General features: G+C 41.2%; 1 protein-coding gene across 1 annotated transcript; it reads left to right on the top strand.

The window, feature by feature from the left end:
* Positions 1-1,356: 1,356 nt before the first annotated feature.
* On the top strand, positions 1,357-26,460 carry LOC139480242 (transient receptor potential cation channel subfamily A member 1-like). Its single transcript, XM_071263281.1, has 19 exons — positions 1,357-1,518; positions 1,964-2,114; positions 2,826-2,990; positions 6,731-6,840; positions 7,103-7,190; positions 7,591-7,616; positions 8,171-8,262; positions 8,736-8,868; positions 9,066-9,143; positions 12,049-12,188; positions 12,582-12,757; positions 13,343-13,426; positions 16,477-16,619; positions 18,340-18,455; positions 19,089-19,287; positions 22,326-22,391; positions 24,933-25,128; positions 25,830-25,893; positions 26,256-26,460. Exons 1-19 carry the CDS (start codon positions 1,357-1,359, stop codon positions 26,458-26,460), a joined length of 2,394 nt encoding a protein of 797 aa, XP_071119382.1.
* The last annotated feature ends 801 nt before the right edge of the window (positions 26,461-27,261 follow it).

A 27,261-nucleotide genomic window follows, 5' to 3' on the forward strand; every position in this document is an offset into this window, starting at 1 on the left:
ACCTCTTATGCAACACCATACATATATTCAGATCCTGGTTTTGGGAGAATAATCTGGATCTAAGAAAACTGAAGGTACCTTTCCTTCTTGTTGTTAGGGGTAGTTTGTTTGCAATCTGTTGTACACGGTGGCTGTTAACTGGGGATTCTAAAAGGTCACTGTGTCCCACATGTTCAGGGGGTATCCTCTGTTGTACACGGTGGCTGTTAACTGGGGATTCTGACAGATCACTGTGTTCCACTATGTTCAGGGGGTATCCTCTGTTGTATTTCAGATTTTGTTTTCAGTGTAAATCAAAGGATAAGGAAGAGACTTTATGGATGACAACCTTTTTATTATGAGGAACACAGCGTTTTGGAGTATATACTTACAAGTGATGAAGGAGTAAGTACGTTGTGTTCCTCATCATAAAAAAAGTTGATATCCATAAATTCTCTTCTACATGTGTTTCACTTCTAAATGCCTTTCAAAGACTTAAATCAAAGCACATATTGTGTTTTTCACCAGGTCAGAGGAGACAACTCGGGCGAAACCATATATTCTTTTCTTGTTTCTTTTCATTTTCTTGGTCAGTATACCAAGATGCAGGAGCAAAAACTTGGTTAAGTTTTTTGTCAGTGTTATTGGAAGCTAATTACTAAAAACAAAGCTCTTACAAAAGGAAAAGGATAACCAAACCAATCATTTGAAATAGGGCACATTTTCATTCAAAAACAGCTTCATCTTCTTAATGCTTCTTGTTGCTTTCTGTGATCAAGCTGTGCAAGCTAAAAGAATAATACCTTTTGTAAACATGACATTTAACATCTCTGAAAGACACTTAGAAGTGACACGGTTAAGGAAGAGAATTTATGGATGTCAACTTCTTTATTATGAGGAACACAACGTTTTGGAGCATATGCTTACTCCAAAACTCATTCACCTGATGAAGGAGTAAGCATATACTCCGAAACGTTGTGTTCCTCAAAATAAAGAAGTTGACATCTATAAATTCTCTTCCTTATGATATATATTTTATTTACCAGCAAATATCAAAACATCACAAGACAAAAATGATGTTTGAATGTATGTGTATTTCTTCATTATTATCGTCGGATCATATGTTTCGGGCATCATGCGTTTTTGGACATCCATGTTTATCGCGATCACTCATGCTATAACGAGGTATGTGGGGTCACACAGACATTGTAAATACTCAGGTGATGACTTGTTTTGAAGATAAAATCGTCTTTTGTAAGTGTGTGAGATGTTTTAAAGTTGATCTTGTGACTGTAAATACATTTTCATTTTATTACAAAAATACCTATAACAATGACACATGGAATCAGATCTTCCAACTCTCCGGTGTGAGTAGACATGGCTGCCACCCAGAACAAGGCCCTGCTGCGGTACTTCTCCAAGCTGGGAGGATCCCGAGATCCTGAGCTGCTGCCTGATGTGTCTGACATAGATGAGCTGATTTCTGCAGGAGCTGACATCAACTGCAGAGACAAGTACGGACAGACCATCTTACACGAGGTATGCAGAGTACCACGCGTTCATGTCATCGCTTTCCAAAGGATGGGGTACATTATGTACAAGGGTTATGTTGGATACTCGAACTGTTAAATTTGTTTTATTTGAACATTAAATTTTTAACTTTGAAATAATGATAAAGATATTTTCTGATATCATATAACTGATAACTAGCCTTTCTCCATTCTTATATTTGCAAGTTTTGTTTTGCAAGTATGATGTGATCAAAGATGATTTGCTTAACTTCAAGACAAACGTAATAGCTATGAATAAGGCCATGCTCCAAGATGATATCTTTACCCTGTGTACTCGTATGTGTGGTTCTTATTTGCCTCTCCAAGAATAACATTGTAGCCTTATTTTGACGAGTTGTAAGAAACAAACCACGTAATTAATGAAAAGACAAAAGTCATTTAATTGATATGAACACACCTTTTCATACCTCTAGATAGCCCGTCAATGGGATGTAGACGTTGCAAAGTATTTATTGAAACTTGGAGCTGCAGTAGACATGGCTGACAAGTATGGCCGCACTCCTCTACATGTTGCTGCAGCTAGTGACTACCCTCAGATGATCAAGCTGCTCATTGACAGCGGAGGTGAGGATAGACACTGATCACTGGATGGTTGCATGATATGTACAGCTTTAGGTGGACATAACTCACCCTAGTCGTATAAGGGTGGTTAGAGATTCTTTCATCAGTGAGTGCGCTTTCAAGAACTATGATCCTGGCCTAACAGTACCGTATTCGACGTAATAAGCACCCAGGGCGCTCTCAAAATTAGAAAGAGGGTGCTCTTATTAGAATATTATTTTGGTGGAAAAAACAGAGTTGAAAGATAAATTTCGTGGTTTATGCTGACAGCCTGAAATGTATTAAGGGTGCACATTACACACGAGTGCGTATTATACGTGAATAAATAAGTCTTGTGTACGTTGATCAATCGGAAGGGGTGCTAATTGGGATTGTTCACTAGTCAATATGTTAGCAATTATCGCCGTGGGCGCTTATTAGAGCGGGGCGCTTATTATGTCGAATACAGTAATCTGTATTTTGGGTATCTCCTTATTTGTTGGGTAGAGCCTTTTGTCTGCTTCATCTTTTTTCATGAATGTCTCCAATCAAAATAGTTGGATTTGGATTCAAGCATTCTTTTACTGCAAATCTAACCCATACTTAACAACAAGCAAGGATTAAGTGGCAACTAAGTGTGATAGTTTTGCCTTTACATAGCTTGAGCTCTAATTTTTCTTCTATTAGTAATTATTTCCAATGTAAGAATGAGTTTTCATTTATCTCAACCCTCAGCTGATAAAGAGGCTAGATCTAAGGAACAGCTTCAAACTCCTGTTCATTTTGCTGCCCGGAATGATGCTTGCAAATCCCTGGTCATGCTCATCAAACTTGGATGTCAGTATGATGATGTGAAGGACTACAAGGGCAGGACACCACTACAGCTGGCCGCTGAGTTGGGTGAGTTGGTCACACTGCAGGCATACATTCACATATAAGCCCATGTAGAGGTACAGTATGATGATGTGAAGGACTACAAGGGCAGGACACCACTACAGCTGGCCGCTGAGTTGGTGAGTTGGTCACACTGCAGGCATACATTCACATATAAGCCCATGTAGAGGTACAGTATGATGATGTGAAGGACTACAAGGGCAGGACACCACTACAGCTGGCCGCTGAGTTGGTGAGTTGGTCACACTGCAGGCATACATTCACATATAAGCCCATGTAGAGGTACAGTATGATGATGTGAAGGACTACAAGGGCAGGACACCACTACAGCTGGCCGCTGAGTTGGGTGAGTTGGTCACACTGCAGGCATACATTCACATATAAGCCCATGTAGAGGTACAGTATGATGATGTGAAGGACTACAAAGGCAGGACACCACTACAGCTGGCCGCTGAGTTGGTGAGTTGGTCACACTGCAGGCATACATTCATATATAAGCCCATGTAGAGGTACAGTATGATGATGTGAAGGACTACAAGGGCAGGACACCACTACAGCTGGCCGCTGAGTTGGTGAGTTGGTCACACTGCAGGCATACATTCACATATAAGCCCATGTAGAGGTACAGTATGATGATGTGAAGGACTACAAGGGCAGGACACCACTACAGCTGGCCGCTGAGTTGGTGAGTTGGTCACACTGCAGGCATACATTCACATATAAGCCCATGTAGAGGTACAGTATGATGATGTGAAGGACTACAAGGGCAGGACACCACTACAGCTGGCCGCTGAGTTGGTGAGTTGGTCACACTGCAGGCATACATTCACATATAAGAGCATGTAGAGGTACAGTATGATGATGTGAAGGACTACAAGGGCAGGACACCACTACAGCTGGCCGCTGAGTTGGTGAGTTGGTCACACTTCAGGCATACATTCACATATAAGCCCATGTAGAGGTACAGTATGATGATACGAAGGACTACAAGGGCAGGACACCACTACAGCTGGCCGCTGAGTTGGTGAGTTGGTCACACTGCAGGCATACATTCACATATAAGCCCATGTAGACGTACAGTATGATGATGTGAAGGACTACAAGGGCAGGACACCACTACAGCTGGCCGCTGAGTTGGTGATTTGGTCACACTGCTGGCATACATTCACATATAAGCCCATGTAGAGGTACAGTATGATGATGTGAAGGACTACAAGGGCAGGACACCACTACAGCTGGCCGCTGAGTTGGTGAGTTGGTCACACTGCAGGCATACATTCACATATAAGCCCATGTAGAGGTACAGTATGATGATGTGAAGGACTACAAGGGCAGGACACCACTACAGCTGGCCGCTGAGTTGGTGAGTTGGTCACACTGCAGGCATACATTCACATATAAGCCCATGTAGAGGTACAGTATGATGATGTGAAGGACTACAAGGGCAGGACACCACTACAGCTGGCCGCTGAGTTGGGTGAGTTGGTCACACTGCAGGCATACATTCACATATAAGCCCATGTAGAGGTACAGTATGATGATGTGAAGGACTACAAGGGCAGGACACCACTACAGCTGGCCGCTGAGTTGGTGAGTTGGTCACACTGCAGGCATACATTCATATATAAGCCCATGTAGAGGTACAGTATGATGATGTGAAGGACTACAAGGGCAGGACACCACTACAGCTGGCCGCTGAGTTGGTGAGTTGGTCACACTGCAGGCATACATTCACATATAAGCCCATGTAGAGGTACAGTATGATGATGTGAAGGACTACAAGGGCAGGACACCACTACAGCTGGCCGCTGAGTTGGTGAGTTGGTCACACTGCAGGCATACATTCACATATAAGCCCATGTAGAGGTACAGTATGATGATGTGAAGGACTACAAGGGCAGGACACCACTACAGCTGGCCGCTGAGTTGGGTGAGTTGGTCACACTGCAGGCATACATTCACATATAAGCCCATGTAGAGGTACAGTATGATGATGTGAAGGACTACAAGGGCAGGACACCACTACAGCTGGCCGCTGAGTTGGTGAGTTGGTCACACTGCAGGCATACATTCACATATAAGCCCATGTAGAGGTACAGTATGATGATGTGAAGGACTACAAGGGCAGGACACCACTACAGCTGGCCGCTGAGTTGGTGAGTTGGTCACACTGCAGGCATACATTCACATATAAGCCCATGTAGAGGTACAGTATGATGATGTGAAGGACTACAAGGGCAGGACACCACTACAGCTGGCCGCTGAGTTGGGTGAGTTGGTCACACTGCAGGCATACATTCACATATAAGCCCATGTAGAGGTACAGTATGATGATGTGAAGGACTACAAGGGCAGGACACCACTACAGCTGGCCGCTGAGTTGGTGAGTTGGTCACACTGCAGGCATACATTCACATATAAGCCCATGTATAGGTACAGTATGATGATGTGAAGGACTACAAGGGCAGGACACCACTACAGCTGGCCGCTGAGTTGGTGAGTTGGTCACACTGCAGGCATACATTCACATATAAGAGCATGTAGAGGTACAGTATGATGATGTGAAGGACTACAAGGGCAGGACACCACTACAGCTGGCCGCTGAGTTGGTGAGTTGGTCACACTTCAGGCATACATTCACATATAAGCCCATGTAGAGGTACAGTATGATGATACGAAGGACTACAAGGGCAGGACACCACTACAGCTGGCCGCTGAGTTGGTGAGTTGGTCACACTGCAGGCATACATTCACATATAAGCCCATGTAGACGTACAGTATGATGATGTGAAGGACTACAAGGGCAGGACACCACTACAGCTGGCCGCTGAGTTGGTGATTTGGTCACACTGCTGGCATACATTCACATATAAGCCCATGTAGAGGTACAGTATGATGATACGACGGACTACAAGGGCAGGACACCACTACAGCTGGCCGCTGAGTTGGTGAGTTGGTCACACTGCAGGCATACATTCACATATAAGCCCATTTAAAGGTAAAGTGGAGATGGTTATGCAGCTCCAAATAGTTCGTCGAGGGCATTGTGTAGAGTTGCTTACTGTACATGGCTTTCTAAAGAACTCAAACACCATAAATGACAGAATTGCATGAGGGTATTACATTGCAGATTACCACAGCAAACCTTCAGGTAAAAGTGTGAGTTTCCCTCTAATATTTCCTGTATAGTTTACTGGAGACTTACTGGTGCACTTTGGTTCTTAAAACATCTGGAATAAAATCATAAAATCACTGTAAACACATTGTCAGAGTGGACTCTGAATCACATATTCTGTGTTTGATACTGGACTCTATCTCACCACATCTTCAATGTTTGACCTCGTGTCTATCTGACCCACGTCTTCTGTGTTTGACACTGGTCTGTATCTGACCCACATCTTCTGTGTTTGACACCATGTGTACATCTGACCCACGTCCTCTTTGTATGACACTGTGTCTCTATCTGACCCACGTCTTCTGTGTTTGATACAGTGTCTCTATCTGACCCACATCTTCTGTGTTTGACACCATGTGTACATCTGACCCACATCTTCTGTGTTTGACACCATGTGTACATCTGACCCACGTTCTCTTTGTATGACACTGTGTCTCTATCTGACCCACATCTTCTTTGTTTCACACTGTGTCTACATCTGACCCACATCTTCTGTGTTTGACACTGTGTCTCTATCTGACTCACATCTTCTGTGTTTGACGCTGGGTCTCTACCACGCCTGTGTTGCCAGATCGAAGTCATGCTGCCAGGTACCTGCTGGAGAAGAAGGCCTCTGCTGCTGTCAAAGACCACGATGAACAGAAAACTATAACATGGATGATAGCCAAGATGCCTCAAGTGGTCAGTTCAACTTTGTGTAGAATGCAATACTAAGATCTCATTTTCAAACATGGACATAGGTGGGCACTATTCAGGGACTTTGTGAAATTTTCGTTGAATTGAAGTGCCTTTTAGTGACAAACATGCAAATGCCTTGTGAAAACATTTTGGAGGTTTGTCTGCAAAGGTCCATCTATTTACTTTTTAATGATTTTTACAAGTGACATTATATATTATATTAATGAATATCCCTGTGTGAACTCATGACCTTGGCATTATTCAGGCTCATGAAGCACTTGCACAGTTCCGACAGATTGACAGCCAGAACAGGAAACAGCATCATCTGCTGCAACAATTGGTGCCTGGCAAAAGTAAGAATCAACCTGACAGCATCAGGAACGTCATGTTGCCAGGAACCAACACAATTAAACACATAGAAATCTATGAACAGTAAAAACGTTGTTTCAAATGTTAAATTATTATTCGCTCTTAAAATACTCAATAATACCACCAATTCTGAAAAGACATAATTTCTACTGATATTGTAAAGATATACAATGTATTGAAATACATTACAAAATATTCATCATATCTAAAAAATACATATTCCATTCCATTGCCACATTTTCAAATATGGGATAGGAATAAGACAGACACTTGTCAAGAGATATATTCATATGCAGTAATTTGTGGTAAAACGAGTATTTCCAATGTATTATTGTGATTATTAATATTCGTGTAAGTTACATATTCAGTATAATCTAATTACAGACAGGAATACACATAGTCACTCACCTGTAAGTATATACTGAAATTATAAACACTACCAATGTTTCTTCAATAAGTAATGGTATTAACTTTTATTCTCTCAAGATCTTGTCAGATTCCTGATGGGGTAACCTCATTGGTCATGTGGACAAGGTGGATATTCATAAATTAATTATGAGTTAGGGCACATTTTCACTAAAGTATGAAATGTGATGCTGAAATGAGGTCCATGGTGCCTGACGTCTTTAGGCTTTTCTGGACATACAGGTTATCACCTCATTGCCCTGCTGAATGTGGTCATCTTGGTCGGAACTAGAACTGACTGCACAGGTGTTGTTGGTGGATGGTACCTTGCCTTGCTGCATGCTGTCACACAAGGCATTGTTCTGTAAAATATTTTCATCTCCCTTGACTTATTTTGCATTGATAGCAGTTTTAAAAGCAGTTTTGTATATTCACTGAGAGATTATGTTTTTAATGCCTCACAGTATATATTTTATATTTGTATATCAAAGTTCTTAACTGTGATCAATGTACTGTCATCTTCTTGATATGTTGACCTTTTCTATTGTTCGCTATCTAGTTGCAAGTGGCAGTTTTGTACCATCAGTTTCATGTAGTCAGCCACCCCTGTATGACACGTCTGCTCAAGATGATGTGGGACAGATTTGGTCTGTAAGTATCTCTCATGACATGTGTATAGTAAGTCACCCCTGCATGACACGTCTGCTCCAGGTGATGAGGGACAGATTTTGTCTGTGAGTATTTCTCATACCCATCTTGAATATGTCAACCTCACATGTGTGACCCTGGGTTAACTGTACCGTTGTGGACATTGTCTGTGATATACAGTTACCTCTTCTGTGACACTTCTGTAGTGTAAAATGTTTTTTCAAACATTTTGAATTTGATTATCAGGGTAAGTTTTAACGTATTTTTAACTCTTGGTTTTGAGATAACCAAATATTGTACACATCCAGTTAAAATAGCGATAAATATAGTAGTTAAAGAGTTTGTCACGACCGTAATGTGAGTACAACCAGGGATTCCACACAATCTAAGGCAGACTTAGGTGATTTTAACTTTTAACCTGACATTCCATTTAAACTATTCTGAGGCCCGACCAAACAAACATCCTTTGTGTGTAGATTTGGTGCATGCCTGAACCTCCTCCTCAACCTTGTGTACATCCTGCTGTGGACTGTGCAGGGAGTCCTGATAGAGTACGATCAGAGACACATCTACACCTTGCCTCAGGACTGGTGGAGGATTGCCCTCTTTGTGAGTGTGTATTGCCCAATGCCCAACGTGTCCAAATTACGTCATATTTGTGCCGATGAAGGATAATAAATATCATATTTAAACATTTGGTTCTCATAAAAGCTTGAGCTTAACACTTACTTTGACTAAGCCTGGTCTTCTCTTGTGTTGATGTCAGTGATACTGTCTGATCATTCCTTGTGTATCGTGGGTACCAGGTAGTTGCTGTTGGCTTCACGGGGTGGCTGGTTGTGGAGGAGATTCAGGAGTTCTACAGGTCAAGGAAAGCGAACAAGGTAAGTAGCTTAAGTGGTGGATCTGAATCTGAACTACCGAATCTTCTTCTGTACCTGACCTCACTGAATCTTCTTCTGTACCTGACCTCACTGAATCTTCTTCTGTACCTGACCTCACATTATCTTCTTCTGTATCTGACTTCAGTGAATCTTCTTCTGTACCTGACGTCACTGAATCTTCTTCTGTACCTGACCTTACTGAATCTTCTTCTGTACCTGACCTCACATAATCTTCTTCTGTATCTGACTTCAGTGAATCTTCTTCTGTATCTGACCTCACCGAATCTTCTTCTGTACCTGACCTCACTGAATCTTCTTTTGTACCTGACCTCACTGAATCTTCTTTTGTACCTGACCTCACTGAATCTTCTTCTGTACCTGAACTTGCTGAATCTTCTTCTGTACCTGACGTCACTGAATCTTCTTCTGTATCTGACCTCACTGAATCTTCTTCTGTACCTGAACTTGCTGAATCTTCTTCTGTACCTGAACTTGCTGAATCTTCTTCTGTACCTGACGTCACTGAATCTTCTTCTGTATCTGACCTCATTGAATCTTCTTCTGTACCTGACCTTGCTGAATCTTCTTCTGTACCTGATGTCACTGAATCTTCTTCTGTATCTAACCTTATTGAATCTTCTTCCGTATCTGACCTCACTGAAACGTCTTCTGTGCCTGACCTCATTGAATCTTCTTCTGTGCCTGACCTCACTGAATCTTTTTCTGTACCTGATGTCACTGAATCTTCTTCTGTATCTGACCTCATTTAATCTTCTTCTGTATCTGACCTCACTGAAACGTCTTCTGTGCCTGACCTCATTGAATCTTCTTCTGTGCCTGACCTCACTGAATCTTCTTCTGTACCTGACGTCACTGAATCTTCTTCTGTATCTGACCTCATTGAATCTTCTTCTGTATCTGACCTCACGTAATCTTCTTCTGTATATGACCTCACTGAATCTTCTTCTGTATCTGACCTCACTGAATCTTCTTCCGTATCTGTCCTCACTGAATCTTCTTCTGTATCTGACCTTGCTGAATCTTCTTCTGTACCTGACGTCACTAAATCTTCTTCTGTATCTGACCTCATTGAATTTTCTTCTGTACCTGACCTTGCTGAATCTTCTTCTGTACCTGACCTCACTGAATCTTCTTCTGTATCTGACCTCATTTAATATTCTTCTGTACCTGACGTCACTGAATCTTCTTCTGTACTTGACCTCACTGAATCTTCTTCTGTATCTGACCTCATTGAATCTTCTTCTGTACCTGACGTCAGTATGGAATGTGCTTAATATAGAAAGTTAAGGTACAGAAATAAGACACAGACAATGGAATCAAGACATGGTGTTTGATTCCACCTGAACTGTTTGTGACGAACTTTGGTAAAGTAGGAGTATATGTCACCAATGAAACGTGACTACTACCACAGTTGTAGTACATAACCGATGCTATCGGCAGAGCAGGACATGCTTACTCTTTTCGTTATCACCTGGTGTCATCCAGTACTTTCAGTGATCCATTCATATAATTTACAACACTGTTTTGACTTTTGCGGCCAATGGAATCTGTTTCAACATAGAATCAAGACTGATTATTATCTGGTGTATTTATACCTTATATTACAGTAAGGACAGATATATTCTGGCTGGGCATGGGGCTTTTGTTAGAGACAGGAATATGTCGTTGGTCACTGCTTCAAGACATACAATCATTTCTCTGAAAGGAGGAACAGACGACTTTTTTTACATATTTTTTCAGGACATCCACAATATAATTTACAATATATTTTCTGGAACAATTTTATTCAATTCAAGACATATCAGTCTTGTGTGTGGAAGCTAGGATTAAAATGTTAGTTTTCCTTCCAAGTTAGATCATATCAAATGTTTGGCTGCCAAACAGATGGCTGCAATCCATAACAACCAATTGTTAATTTGCTTGCACCTGGTCATCGTCAGTTCACACATCCACTGTTCTGTCGCCGTTCACACATCCACTGTTCTGTCGCCGTTCACACATCCACTGTTCTGTCACCGTTCACACATCCACTGTTCTGTCGCCGTTCACACATCCACTGTTCTGTCACCGTTCACACATCCACTGTTCTGTCGCCGTTCACACATCCACTGTTCTGTCACCGTTCACACATCCACTGTTCTGTCCCCGTTCATACATCCACTGTTCTGTCCCTGTTCACACATCCACTGTTCTGTCGCCGTTCACACATCCACTGTTCTGTCCCTGTTCACACATCCACTGTTCTGTCCCCGTTCACACATCCACTGTTCTGTCGCCGTTCACACATCCACTGTTCTGTCGCCGTTCACACATCCACTGTTTTGTCCCTGTTCACACATCCACTGTTCTGTCCCCGTTCACACATCCACTGTTCTGTCCCCGTTCACACATCCACTGTTCTGTCGCCGTTCACACATCCACTGTTCTGTCGCCGTTCACACATCCACTGTTCTGTCCCCGTTCACACATCCACTGTTCTGTCCCTGTTCACACATCCACTGTTCTGTCGCCGTTCACACATCCACTGTTCTGTCCCCGTTCACACATCCACTGTTCTGTCCCTGTTCACACATCCACTGTTCTGTCCCCGTTCACACATCCACTGTTCTGTCCCCGTTCACACATCCACTGTTCTGTCGCCGTTCACACATCCACTGTTCTGTCCCTGTTCACACATCCACTGTTCTGTCGCCGTTCACACATCCACTGTTCTGTCCCTGTTCACACATCCACTGTTCTGTCGCCGTTCACACATCCACGGTTCTGTCCCTGTTCACACATCCACTGTTCTGTCCCCGTTCACACATCCACTGTTCTGTCCCTGTTCACACATCCACTGTTCTGTCCCCGTTCACACATCCACTGTTCTGGTCTGTCTCCACAGGAGTGGGTGGCGTGGAGGACACAGCAGATAAAGAAGGACATGAAGTTCTGTCATCCAAGATGGCCGGAGGAGGCAGAGTTCCTCAACCGGGAACTCCAGGATCTGAACAGTCTCCAGTTGAAATACTTCCAGGATAAGTGGTCAGTTTTCAGATGCTGGGTCCAACTAATGTGTAAACTAAGTAAGGGTAAGATTTATGTGTGAACAACTTCTTTATTACAATTAGGAAAGACGTTTCGGTTCTTGATAATGGTGCTAGAACCTACACCGAAAGCAATGCTTGATAACGGTGTTAGAACCTACAGCGAAATGTCGCTCCTTATTGCAATAAAGAAGTTGCTCATCCGTAAATCTTGTCCTTACTTATTACTCCAACTTTTAAATGCCTCCCAAAGACGTAAGTGTGTAGACTATTGCATCACAATGTCCGTAGTTATGAGTGTCTGACTGTGTTCTATTGCAGCTTGGTTTACCGTGAGTGAGTGAGTGGGTGAGTGAGTACCTGCTAAAACACTGCATCCCTCATTGTTCAGGAACTACTTTGACTGGGTGTGCTACTTGCTGCTGGGTGTGTGTGTGGTCACCCATCTCGTGGACGTGGTGCAGCACTCGGAACTGCTGGCTCGATGGCACATCCGCATCATGTGCGTCACAATCATCCTCCTCTGGCTGCGACTCATGAAGTGTGTTCGGGCTTTTACAGTTGTCGGTGAGTGAACTCCTTCTGTTCAACTGGAACCATTGATAACATCCACACATAATAATAAACCTTTAGCTTCATAACGATAGAGGGAATGGGTTGCCAGTGGCCTACTTCGCAGCAATAAGCTATGCAGGGTTGTGTCCCTTAGCAACCAAGGATCCACTGATCATGAACTTGAACCTTAAATATCTTTGATATTTCGAAACCATATAATACTTGTAGGTTCCACCAAAGTTGGCAAATTATACAAACTCTACGATGTTCCCTCCTACATTAAGTTGACACTTAACTTAATCGAACAGAAACACTTTCTCAATCAATACAAATGATCCAGTGATCCATAGAGTCTTAATTTTATAATTCCGAAGGTCCCAAAGATTGATTTGTAATTTGTGATTTACCTCCAAAGATCCTTGCATAATAACCTCTGTGTTTCTGTGTTTTGAGGCAACAATGTAATGTATTTGATTGTCATGTGACAGATCATGGTTATTTACACACAAGAATACAATGTTTGAAACCTATTCTTGGGCTGAAGTATTGCTGAAAACAGTGTAAAACCCTACCTACTCACTCCTCCACTAACTCCAGGTCCTTTCATTGTGATGCTGGGGCACATGATGACCGACCTCCTCCGATTCCTCTTCCTCTTCCTGGAGTTCTACATACCATACGGTGAGTGCCATACTTGTGCACACTTCATTTCTTCGCATAATCTTTACCTCAAAATATTAATCATAATTTTACAATGTGTACTGATGGTAAACATAAAACTAAGATTTTGTTGTTATCGGTTTAGTCTGTGGGTAATGGTATGTATCGATATTGAGGGACTGAAAATTACCATTACTCCAAATCCTTGTATAGTTGCTGTCAACAAAAATGGTCATAGCGAAACACCCATGGTTGACAATGTGGGTAAAACACATGACCAAGGCCACATCTTGTGAAGAAACAACAATAACATGTTTATTGAAGGATGATCACAGACTTGGCTACCTAAAAGTCATGAAATGTCCATACCAGATTTGATTTTTCATTGTTTATATTTAGGCTACACATATTATTTTACAGACCCGTTACCCTTAATGAAAACCAGCAGGTCTAAGAAATATAGAACATAAAAATATTGATTTATATTATGTCTCCCACTAGTAATATAGAGCCTCTTATACAGTATAAATGTTATATATAAATTCCATGTCTACATCACTATCAGTGAATCAAGAGGCCACCTGCAGTTTTAGCTCCACGGCAGAATTACTTTCATATAAATAAATAAATAACTGACATTTATGTTTATTTTTTTTGACAAATCTTGTTTGGAAAAGCTAGAATACATTCGTGAAATATAAAATTAAAAAGGTGAGGCCTTAGTAAAAAAATGAAAATACAAAAGCAACTATAGGCAACTTTGATTCCGTTGTTTAGCTTTTGTCCATGTTTCCAGTATCTTTTTAAGAAACTTATTGACCCAAGTGTGTGCTTTCCAGACGACCGATGGAAAATGTATGTATTGATGTTGCTGTGTCCAGTGTCTGCCTTCTGGATGATCTATGATGAATGTATGTATTGATGTTGCTGTGTCCAGTGTGTGCCTTCTGGATGATCTATGATGAATGTATTTATTGATATTGCTGTGTCCAGTGTGTGCCTTCTGGATGATCTATGATGAATGTATGTATTGACGTTGCTGTGTCCAGTGTGTGCCTTCTGGATGATCTATGATGAATGTATATATTGATGTTGCTGTGTGCAGTGTGTGCCTTCTGGATGATCTATGATGAATGTATATATTGATGTTGCTGTGTCCAGTGTGTGCCTTCTGGATGATCTATGATAAATGTATATATTGATGTTGCTGTGTCCAGTGTGTGCCTTCTGGATGATCTGTGATGAATGTATATATTGATATTGCTGTGTCCAGTGTGTGCCTTCTGGATGATCTATGATGAATGTATGTATTGATGTTGCTGTGTGCAGTGTGTGCCTTCTGGATGATCTATGATGAATGTATATATTGATGTTGCTGTGTCCAGTGTGTGCCTTCTGGATGATCTATGATAAATGTATATATTGATGTTGCTGTGTCCAGTGTGTGCCTTCTGGATGATCTGTGATGAATGTATATATTGATATTGCTGTGTCCAGTGTGTGCCTTCTGGATGATCTATGATGAATGTATGTATTGATGTTGCTGTGTGCAGTGTGTGCCTTCTGGATGATCTATGATGACTGTATATATTGATGTTGCTGTGTCCAGTGTGTGCCTTCTGGATGATCTATGATGAATGTATGTATTTATGTTGCTGTGTCCAGTGTGTGCCTTCCGGAGGATCTATGATGAACGTATATATTTATGTTGCTGTGTGTAGTGTGTGCCTTCTGGATGATCTATGATGAATGTATATATTGATGTTGCTGTGTCCAGTGTGTGCCTTCTGGATGATCTGTGATGAATGTATATATTGATATTGCTGTGTCCAGTGTGTGCCTTCTGGATGATCTATGATGAATGTATGTATTGATGTTGCTGTGTGCAGTGTGTGCCTTCTGGATGATCTATGATGACTGTATATATTGATGTTGCTGTGTCCAGTGTGTGCCTTCTGGATGATCTATGATGAATGTATGTATTTATGTTGCTGTGTCCAGTGTGTGCCTTCCGGAGGATCTATGATGAACGTATATATTTATGTTGCTGTGTGTAGTGTGTGCCTTCTGGATGATCTATGATGAATGTATATATTGATGTTGCTGTGTCCAGTGTGTGCCTTCCGGAGGATCTATGATGAATGTATATATTGATGTTGCTGTGTCCAGTGTGTGCCTTCTGGATGATCTATGATGAATGTTTATATTGATGTTGCTGTGTGCAGTTTGTGCCTTCTGGATGATCTATGATGAATGTATATATTGATGTTGCTGTGTCCAGTGTGTGCCTTCCGGAGGATCTATGATGAATGTATATATTGATGTTGCTGTGTCCAGTGTGTGCCTTCCGGAGGATCTATGATGAATGTATATATTGATGTTGCTGTGTCCAGTGTGTGCCTTCCGGAGGATCTATGATGAATGTATATATTGATGTTGCTGTGTCCAGTGTGTGCCTACCGGAGGATCTATTATGAATGTATATATTGATGTTGCTGTGTCCAGTGTGTGCCTTCCGGAGGATCTATGATGAATGTATATATTGATGTTGCTGTGTCCAGTGTGTGCCTTCCGGAGGATCTATGATGAATGTATATATTGATGTTGCTGTGTCCAGTGTGTGCTTTCCGGAGGATCTATGATGAATGTATATATTGATGTTGCTGTGTCCAGTGTGTGCCTTCCGGAGGATCTATGATGAACGTATGTATTGATGTTGCTGTGTCCAGTGTGTGCCTTCTGGATGATCTATGATGAATATATATATTGATGTTGCTGTGTGCAGTGTGTGCCTTCTGGATGGTCTATGATGAACGTATGTATTGATGTTGCTGTGTGCAGTGTGTGCCTTCTGGATGATCTATGATGAATGTATATATTGATGTTGTTGCTGTGTGTAGTGTGTGCCTTCTGGATGATCTATGATGAATGTATATATTGATGTTGCTGTGTCCAGTGTGTGCCTTCTGGATGATCTATGATGAATATATATATTGACGTTGCTGTGTGCAGTATGTGCCTTCTGGATGATCTATGATGAATGTATATATTGATGTTGTTGCTGTGTGTAGTGTGTGCCTTCTGGATGATCTATGGTGGAGACAAGGTGGAGGAGAATGGCGAGGAGCTGGTCGAGGTGGATGGGTTCAAGCATCCCGGTGAAGTCTTCTTCAGCCTTTTCCAGCTCACATTGGTGGATGAGTACGACCTCGAGGTCAGTGTGTGTATATATATTTAACCGCTGTTTAGATCAACTTTTTCCAATTTCATTTGTCTACTGTATCTCGTCTTCTCATGCGGTGCCTTTCATGGTACCTCAGATTTCGCAGAGAAACATAGCCATGGTCACCATGACCTTTGACCACCTGTATGTACATGGCGCCACATAGTTTGGCCAAGAGAGGTCACTTGATAAATTTGTCTGTGCTCATGGGTTTCAACAAATTGGTGAATATCTAAGACCTGCACCACTTTGTGTATTTCTCTCAAATGACGCTGAAATGCTGTGTTATGACTGAAATACAGTTTTAAAAAGTGTTAAACCCCCAACTCACTCATTTACGTTATCATATTTCAACGCTTTCTAGGGAAAATGATATTAAAGTTTGCTTCAAAATAGTGGGGCCTACACACTGCAACACAGTAACATATTCCAAATCATGAAGCTACCTTGTGTCAAAACCACTTGATGAGTGCAAATAATTGAATAAAAGGTATCAATTTCTACACCTTTGATATATGATCTTCATAACACATAACAGCCTGATAAATTACTGTATTGATGTTTTGTGCATTGATAATGTAACTCATATAAACCTGAAACCATTTAAAATTTGTCTCCTGTGGGATTCCAAGATATTACCTTGGCTACTAGGAAAATATCATTAGAAGCAAACTATCACATCTTTGTGTTTTGCAACAACCAATATGTCTACATCAGTGTGTACACACCCGTGAAGATACGAGTTAAAATAGGTCTTCAACAACCAAATGTTGGACGTAAAAGGCGACTATGCTTGTCGTAAGAGGCGACTAACGGGATCGGGTGGTCAGGTTCGCTGACTTGATTGATACATGCCATCGTATCCCAATTGCCTAGATCGATGCTCATGATGTCAATCTCTGGATTGTCTGTCCAAACTTGATTATTTATGGACCGCCGTCATATTGCTGGAATATTGTTTAATACGGCGTTGAACAACAATCAACAGTCATCTTCAACTATGACCATGCGTTCTCCTCCTGGTTTCGCCTGAATGATGTTCCTAGGTTTGTCAGCACCATGCGCATGGGTTTTACCAAAGTGGTAAATGTCAAAGACCTGCACCATGAGATACAACTGAACATCTTCCTGAGGCAAGGGCGTTAACTGACTACAAAAGTCCAGTTTCCACCCTTGCCAAACTGGACTGGAATTTAGTGGCTCGGTCTTAGCGCCACCAGTGGCTATTACGAGTTCTATCCCTTTTATGTCCCTCCTATAGATCAATCAGATTTCACTTCTCATATCTCTTGCATTTGCTTTCAACAAAATGACAGCCCCCAATGAAGACGATCTGATCGTTAATCAAGATCTATGTTGTAATAAAACGGGCCTTACCTTACAAAGCGCAGCAAATCATTTGAGCAGGTTGATAAAAAACATGAAAGATTCGGAAAATAGCTGTCCGCGACAGTACACATGCTTTGCAAATCCTGCAGTAGATGGAAATCTGCATGTTGAAATCCATGTTGTTTACGAAGCGGATCTCTAGTTTGTTGCACTCGTTAGTCCAGCCAAGATGTAACTCTGGACTTCCAGCCTTGTTCGACAAGGGTTGAAACTGGACTTTTACAGTCAGGTAACGCCCTTGTCTAGGAAAGATGGTACCTGAAAACTGTTTCAAACAGTGTTAAACTGACTGTTGTTTCTATGTTCCCCGCACGCCATCCAGCACATGCTGCAGGTGGATTCATTGATGACGTACCTGCTGCTCTCTACCTGGTTCTTCTTCTCAGCCATACTCTGCCTCAACCTCTTCATCGCCCTCTTGACCAACACCTTCCAGATGTGAGTTGATGTTCTCTATGGGGAGCCAACCATTTCATTTCCAGGGGTGAGGGGAGATGGGGAAGTGATTTTCGAAATAAAAAAATCTGTCCCAGGAAATGCTGGAAAAAATAATTGTCCTCATATTTCACGAACCATCCTTGAAGTGCTGACCGACAAACACATTTTGGCTGAATAAGTACCACAATTAATTGAATAGCCAGCTATGGTTAATAAGACATTAATTCAAAGCTGCATCTAAATTTTAATTTAAACAACCAACCCTGTTTCATAAGTGAGTTTTTAATTATTGAGTATTTACCGTATTGTTAAATAAATGAGAGTATGTGTTCCAATCTGTTGATAAACCCTGTGAAATGGGATTGGCTTCTGGAGATCTATTTGAACTGTTCACTGCGCATGAATACTTGTCTTGATGAATTTCTGTTATGTTTCTCCGCCCCAAATTGCTTTTGTCCACATTATGCTAAACAGGCAGTTGTATTCATAAAAGAAGCGAATGACGTCATCCATTGTCTCATATGAATATAATGCTCGAAAATTTTAACACTTTTGCTATCTGTTCTAAATGAGATGTGTATGTTAACACAGTTGGCGCAAAATTAAATGTTCAGTCATGCTTTGTCCTTTCAGTGTTTATGACAATGCCAAGGCTAATGCATTGATGCAGAAAGCAATAACCGTCCTCCACATATGGGAGGCGATGTCCGAGAGACGACAGAACAAGTTTCTACAGCACATTGCCCAAAAGTGCTCTCCCTTGATTGAATATTATGATGATGATGTGACTGGAAAGAATGATGACCTCAAGAAGGTCACCATGCATATAAAGGTGAGCTTCAGTTCCCTGTTCAACACTGTCCAGTCTGTTCAACACTGTCCGCTCTGTTCAATACTATCCACACTGTCCACTACTGTCCACTCTGTTCAACACAATCCAGTCCGTTCAATACTGTCTGCTCTGTTCAACACTGTCCACTCTGTTCAACACTGTCTGCTCTGTTCAACACTGTCCGCTCTGTTCAACACAGTCCACTCTGTTCAACATTGTCTGCTCTGTTCAACACTGTCCACTCTGTTCAACACAATCCAGTCCGTTCAATACTGTCTGCTCTGTTCAACACTGTCTGCTCTGTTCAACATTGTCCACTCTGTTCAACACAGTCCACTCTGTTCAACATTGTCTGCTCTGTTCAACACTGTCCACTCTGTTCAACATTGTCTGCTCTGTTCAACACTGTCCACTCCGTTCAACACAGTCCACTCTCTTCAGTACTGTCCACTACTGTCCACTCTGTTCAACACTGTCCACTCTGTTCAACACTGTCTGCTCTGTTCAACACTGTCCGCTCTGTTCAACGCTGTCCACTCTGTTCAACACTGTTCACCCTGTTCAACACTGTCCACTCTGTTCAACATTGTCTGCTCTGTTCAACACTGTCCACTCTGTTCAACACTGTCCACCCTGTTCAACACTGTCCACTCTGTTCAACACTGTCTGCTCTGTTCAACACTGTCCACTCTGTTCAACACAGTCCACTCTGTTCAACACAGTCCACTCTCTTCAGTACTGTCCACTATTGTCCACTATGTTCAACACACCCCACTCTGTTCAACACTGTCTGCTCTGTTCAACACTGTCTGCTCTGTTCAACATTGTCCACTCTGTTCAACACAGTCCACTCTGTTCAACATTGTCTGCTCTGTTCAACACTGTCCACTCTGTTCAACATTGTCTGCTCTGTTCAACACTGTCCACTCCGTTCAACACAGTCCACTCTCTTCAGTACTGTCCACTACTGTCCACTCTGTTCAACACTGTCCACTCTGTTCAACACTGTCTGCTCTGTTCAACACTGTCCGCTCTGTTCAACACTGTCCACTCTGTTCAACACTGTTCACCCTGTTCAACACAGTCCACTCTGTTCAACATTGTCCACTCTGTTCAACATTGTCTGCTCTGTTCAACACTGTCCACTCTGTTCAACACTGTCCACTCTGTTCAACATTGTCTGCTCTGTTCAACACTATCCACTCCGTTCAACACAGTCCACTCTCTTCAGTACTGTCCACTACTGTCCACTCTGTTCAACACTGTCCACTCTGTTCAACACTGTCTGCTCTGTTCAACACTGTCCGCTCTGTTCAACGCTGTCCACTCTGTTCAACACTGTTCACCCTGTTCAACACTGTCCACTCTGTTCAACATTGTCTGCTCTGTTCAACACTGTCCACTCCGTTCAACACAGTCCACTCTCTTCAGTACTGTCCACTACTGTCCACTCTGTTCAACACTGTCCACTCTGTTCAACACTGTCTGCTCTGTTCAACACTGTCCGCTCTGTTCAACGCTGTCCACTCTGTTCAACACTGTTCACCCTGTTCAACACTGTCCACTCTGTTCAACATTGTCTGCTCTGTTCAACACTGTCCACTCTGTTCAACACTGTTCACCCTGTTCAACACTGTCCACTCTGTTCAACATTGTCTGCTCTGTTCAACACTGTCCACTCTGTTCAACATTGTCTGCTCTGTTCAACGCTGTCCACTCTGTTCAACACTGTCCGCTCTGTTCAATACTGTCCACTTTGTTCAACACTGTCCACTCTGTTCAACGCTGTCCACTCTGTTCAGCACTGTCCACTCTGTTCAACACTGTCCACTCTGTTCAACAATGTCCACTCAGTTCAACACTGTCCACTCTGTTCAACACTGTCCACTCTGTTCAACACTGTCCACCCTGTTCAACACTGTCCACTCTGTTCAACACTGTCCACTCTGTTCAACACTGTCCACTCTGTTCAAACTTTAAATGCTCATTACAACCTGTTAAGTTATTTGTCTGAAATAAAAAAAAATTCTGAAGGGGTTTAGGCCTAAATATTTGTGTTTAATGGCTGATGGAGTTTGTCATTCTGTTCACCAAGTAGTCTCTTAACATAGCGATTGTCATTTAGGGTAGGGGGCACGGGTGGAAGCCATTCTCTGCCTCAACCTCTTCATTTGTTGTTGTTTGTAGTAGATTCTACTTGTTATTGCAATGGTAGCTGATGAAAGATCCACAGAATGTAGTGTCACAGAGCTTGGAGTGTGTAAACCTGGCATAGAATAGAAACCCTGCCCAACTTCAAGTGTGAAACAGAAGGGTCTACATTCCATTATCACTGGGACTGAGCACAATTATAACATTCAGTAAACTACGTTTATAACGAACTGACGGATATAACAAACTGTTTTTTTATTTACCGGTCATTTGCTGTATACATGCTGTATATATGCTTATAATTAACTTCGGTTATAACAAACGAAAATTAGCAGTCCCTTTGAGTTCGTTATATCCATAGTTTACTGTATTAAGTATATCTAAACTAACCCTTGGGGATCCTGTGCCTCGTGCTGGGTGGCGTAGAGTTGGTCTCGCGTGGTGAATAGGTTGAGTCACTTCATCATATCCTAACATTGCACATTATGTCAACCACTGGTTTGGCTGGCCCAGACTTGATTATTATTATTATCCACACAGGGTTGGCCAAAATAAAAATAAAATAAATGTCAATTATTTTTGTATCATATATATAAAAGTCATTCTGCCGTGGAGTTAAAACTGCAGGTGGCCTATTAAATCACTGATAGTGATGTAGACATGGAATTTTAAATAACATTTTATACTGTATAAGAGGGCCCATGTTACTAGCAGGAGACATAATAAAATTAAATATTTTTAAGTTTAATGTATTTCTTAGACCAGCTGCTTTTCAGTATGGGCGACGGGCCTGAGAAATGAAAAATAAAAAATATATGGCCTTACTGTGATTGTGATCACTTTCAGTTGGTTGAAATATTGTATCAGTTCCATTGTTTCCCAAACAGGGTCAGATGGACTTTCTACAGGAACGCTGGAAGGAAAGGTTCGGTGATTCAGAAACTATGGACATGGTGAGGACCTTTTAGCTTCCATAGGTTAACATAACAGCTTCCAGCTGCAAAGGCAGTATTCATGTTTAATAAGATGGGTTTCAATGGACTATTCACATTGTTAATGACTTTTACTGAGTGGAATGTTGTGTCAGCATCTTTTAGGAACTTCTGGGAAGGATGGGTCCAATACACAATGTGTAAAAGAGGCCTAAAAGGTGGATCAGTTGGTCACAATGTGTGATGATATGGTCATTGCTCACATGATCAGCTGCAAATTCTATTCATTACAAATCACCCATGGGAATCCGGGTGAGATTATAAGTCCCCTGCAACCTTTGTTTTGACGATTATTGACAGACCACAGTCATATAGCAGAAATGAACAACACACAAAGATTACATACCACAGTGATAGAGCTGTTATAATGCTGACTGTGGAATCAAACAATAGTACTGATCATTGTGTTTACTAAAATAAAAGGACCCGTGAAGATACCGGTGAGAATAGTTCTTCATCAACCCATGCTTTCTGTAAGAGGCGACTATGCTTGTCAAAGTCAAAATTAGTTTATTTGTGTGTAGGCCTTTGGCCCATATACAAAAAAATGCAGTGACAACAATACAATGTGAAGCACATTACATAGATTTTACGACTTTATGTCTTTGTTTATACGCATAATATACATAATATTGAAGACGTTTTAATAACTCATCCTGAGGTGTACACAATAATTTTTTGAATTTATATATAGTTGGAAACTTCCAATACAATTCTGGCAAATAAACTTTACGCAGCTCAGTATAATGTTTACAGATCAATACGAAATGATATTCATCTTCAACAGACATATTGCAAACAGGATTCAATAGATTGCCATCTACCCTCGTTCTGTCGTAAAGGTTAAACGTTACATCTTAATTTAATAAAAACACTGCGTACATGTTTGCCATTGTAAATGCTCAAATATCTTTCAGGTTCAAACCGTGTTTTATATTCTTTATACATCATATATCGGGTACTACTGTTGAGTGTTGACATCCAGTTTTGACTGTTGTCCCCAAGAGACTGGTTTAACCATACAAATCCCAAACCATGCGAAAATAAAATGTTACGAACAGATGCTACCCAAGTATTACGACCAATGTTGTCGAAATACATCAACATGTTACATACTTTTCTTGGGATACATCCTTCATTCGGGTTAATTTTAACCAATACTTTATAATGCTGACCTGCATATTGACATGCAGCGGGTAGCGACAACATTCACCATAGACAATGGCATTTAGCGTTTGTTTTCCCACCTTTAAAAAACTTTTACATGCCAAAAGATGAACTCGTTCTAATTGATCATACCACTGGTAACCCCATACTTCTGACCCATATAAAAGTATTGGTAATACCTGTGTGTACCTTTCATCTTGAAAGTTTAAGAAAATATTACACCTATAACTGTTAACTATGGGCAGGGGGATGTCTTTGTATGTCCATTTCTCCTTGGCAGATAAGGTGCCTCCCCTTCTGAAAACAACTACGTTTGATTTTTGTATGTTAACAGTTAATCCCCATGTAGCTGTAAACCCCCCAAGGATGTTAAGCTGAGTCTGTAAACCGGCAATAGATTCTGAGACAAGGATGACGTCATCTGCAAATAACAGTAACAAAATTTCATACATATCTGGAAATAAGTGTACGCCATATTTACCGTTTTCATTTATAGCTTTTGAAAGTTCCCCTATAAATATAGAAAATAGCAAAGGGCTAAGTATGCAACCTTGGCGTACAACATTTGGACAGTCAAAGAAATCGGTACATGAGGGAGTTTGTCGAACACAAGATTGACAGAACAGTAAATGGCTTTTAGGGCTGATAACATTTTTCCACCCAGGCCATTTCATTGCGAACAGTACCATAGTTTATTTCTTTTTACATAGTCGAATGCTTTCTTAAAATCTATAAATGCAACATATAGTTTTTTCCTCTTTTTAATCAAACACTTTTCTATAATAGAGTGTAAAGTAAAAATATGATCGATGGTGGAATACCCAGATCGGAAACCTGCCTGCGACTCTGGTATTTTGTCCTTTAGTTCTGCCCAATTGGAAAGGCTGTTATTGAGAACACCCGTATATATTTTGCTTATAACACTTTATAGTGACTATGCTTGTCATAAGAGGCAACTAACAGGATTTGGTGGTCAGACTTGCAGACTTTTGCATAGATCGACTTGCAGACAATTGCATAGATCGATGCTCATGATGTCAAACACTGGATTGTCTGATCCAGACTTGATTATTTACAGACCGCCGTCATACAGCTGGAGTATTGATGAGTGCGGCGTATTTACAATAAAATAATATTTGCTTTTTGAAACACCCTGTCTATGATCACATAAAACAGTAATGCAGTGCATCATTATTTGGTAGAATGTTTTTGGTTTGCACCAGTGAATAACTAAGGGTATTGTTAACACCAAATTGAATCCAACGTTATCACACTGTTCTCACTAGACTGGACTATTGCCTTGCATTACTTTTATCGGTGATAACCCAATTGCAGGAACAAGACCAGTCTCTGCAGGTCAACAGTCAGGTGCTGAGCAACATGGTGTTCCACAGGGAGATATACCGTCTCCAGCTGACTTTACAGGACATTCAGCACAAACAGCAGGCCATGATAGCATCTCATAACCACGACATGAAGACCATACTTGGGCAACTTGAGCGCCTTGTACATCGGAACAGACCTGCTCCGGGTTAGATTGCAAACAATGGCACATAAAATCAAGGGAGATAACTTGCATGTGTGAAAACAACCCCTTTTCAAAATAAAGATGGACAGAGGAAATGTGCCACATGTGCTCATGTATCTATTTAATAAGTGGTTTTACTGCATTTTTAGATAATAGCATTTTCCATATATTTCAGTTTCCAAATAATAATTTTCCAGCACTGTACAGAAAATGAATACATTGTCTATGGTTGTGTTACCTCCCTTAGGTGTGCCAGAAACCTATGATTGTGAGCTCTAGTCCCAGATTTGCCCTATTTATGGGTCTCACCAAAGTAGCAAATGTCTAAGAACTGCATCACTTTGGGCTTTCCTCCCACCTCAGGCTGACACGCCATGATGTTACTGAAATACTGTTCATTGTGGTGTTAAATTAAACTAAAATATTTTTTTCCTAATGATGATGATGATTATTATTATTACCCACCTTTTATCAATGGTTGATAGCATGAGCAAGTACACCACGAGTCCGTTCACAGTAATGTTCCCATTTTAGTCGGCTTGTATGGCAAGTATGGTGTACTGGAACCTACTTTACACGCAACACCCCGCCGAGGATGTGAAATCATGAACCATGTAAAATCATCTAAAACTATGAACTTGATAATTTGAATATCATTGCATAAATAGCAAATTAAACAGTTCGCTCTGTTATCATGGTTACAGGAGATGGCACTGATGGTAACGATGGCACAGAGGCTGATACTGGTCATACAAGTCCTCAGAATGGGTCAGTAACACTGTAAATTTCAGCTAAATTTCAGCTATATGACAGCAGCCTCTGTATAATCGAGCCTTGGTCAGAAAAAAACACTGATTGATATCAAGAAGAACATCCCACACCATCAGGGTATGATGACACGCAATCAGCCAAATTTGGAATTCCAACTGGGTCACACTGTGCAAAGTCGCTGAAATGACTCAGATGTCTGATTTTTCCTCTATTCCCTGACAGAAAAACCATCTACAGGTGTCCTTCTGACCTTTCAGACACATATTCTGGCGTTTCAGTACTACATTTTATGAAGTCAAAACAAACTTCCTAGAACATGTAAAAAACAATTACAATTTATTAAATATGTGTTTGTTTAGTGAGGACTCCAACGCTCCAAGAAAGAAAAAGAAGAAGAAAAGAAACCACAAGTCTATTGGTATACTGAGCCATGAGGTGGAGGAAGAGCCTCACGTTCTGGACCGAGGGTCAGTGCCGGGGCTGACACGGAGCGGCACCTTCAGTAAACTGAGGAAGAGAGTGTCAGTTAATCTCAACACCAATCTACTTGATGTCACAGACTAGCATCATGCACAGAACTGAAGGACAAGTGGGAGACAGCATTTGCTACTGATTGCATCAGACAAATTTATCTCGTTTTCCGGGGAACATAGTATACATGTCTCTTTTATCTAGAGTATTATATCAAGTTCCATAAATACCCTCGGCCCAGAGATTTGTTATCAGTGCCATAAAACGTTGTCAAGGGAAACTACAATGTTCTTTCATGATTGAACCAAGCGTTGATATCACCAGTCAGTGACTATGAGGTTGCATACCGTCCCAATACAACTGGGAACACCTCATAGGATAAAGACTTACCTCCCCTTATCTTAACACTCAGGAAAACGTCTAGATTTTGATGGCTGCATGTACGAGACCACAATTTTAAAATTAGATCTATGCCAAGCTCTTGCTCAAAAGAGTGATTTTGATTGTTTTTTGATGAGTGAGAGAGATTCTGTGCTATTTGGTGAGGGTATTTAGTATAACAATGTACATGAAGATTATTCCCTGAATAAATGAGGATGATTCAGTTCTATCCTAGTATCTTTTCAGGAAGTCTTTCAAGATAATATTTAACCATCTTAATGTTAATTATGCCATAGCTTTTCCATGATCTTTTCTTAAACTATGGCTCCCCTGTATTTACATGGGAATTACCTAACTCAGTTGTCACAGTAAACTGAACCAAGTCAAAACTGTTTTTTTCTATCCTGAAAAATGTGAAACACCAGCAGGATTTGAAAGTATAAAATATTGTCCAAAAGTTGCCAAATGTAGTCTCTGTGCCTTGAACTGTTTTATTTTGTTCAAAGTTGGAAT

The sequence above is a fragment of the Haliotis cracherodii genome, unplaced genomic scaffold (genome assembly GCF_022045235.1).
Source record: "Haliotis cracherodii isolate W230 unplaced genomic scaffold, xgHalCrac1.p SCAF_4, whole genome shotgun sequence".
Lineage (NCBI taxonomy): Eukaryota > Metazoa > Mollusca > Gastropoda > Lepetellida > Haliotidae > Haliotis > Haliotis cracherodii.

Coding starts and splice junctions, on each gene's coding strand:
- LOC139480242 (XM_071263281.1), top strand. CDS start 1,357: ATGGCTGCCACCCAGAACAAGGCCCTGCTGCGGTACTTCTCCAAGCTG. Junction 9,144..12,048: donor GGTCAAGGAAAGCGAACAAG/GTAAGTAGCTTA, acceptor CTGTCTCCACAG/GAGTGGGTGGCGTGGAGGAC. Junction 18,456..19,088: donor TTGACCAACACCTTCCAGAT/GTGAGTTGATGT, acceptor TTGTCCTTTCAG/TGTTTATGACAATGCCAAGG.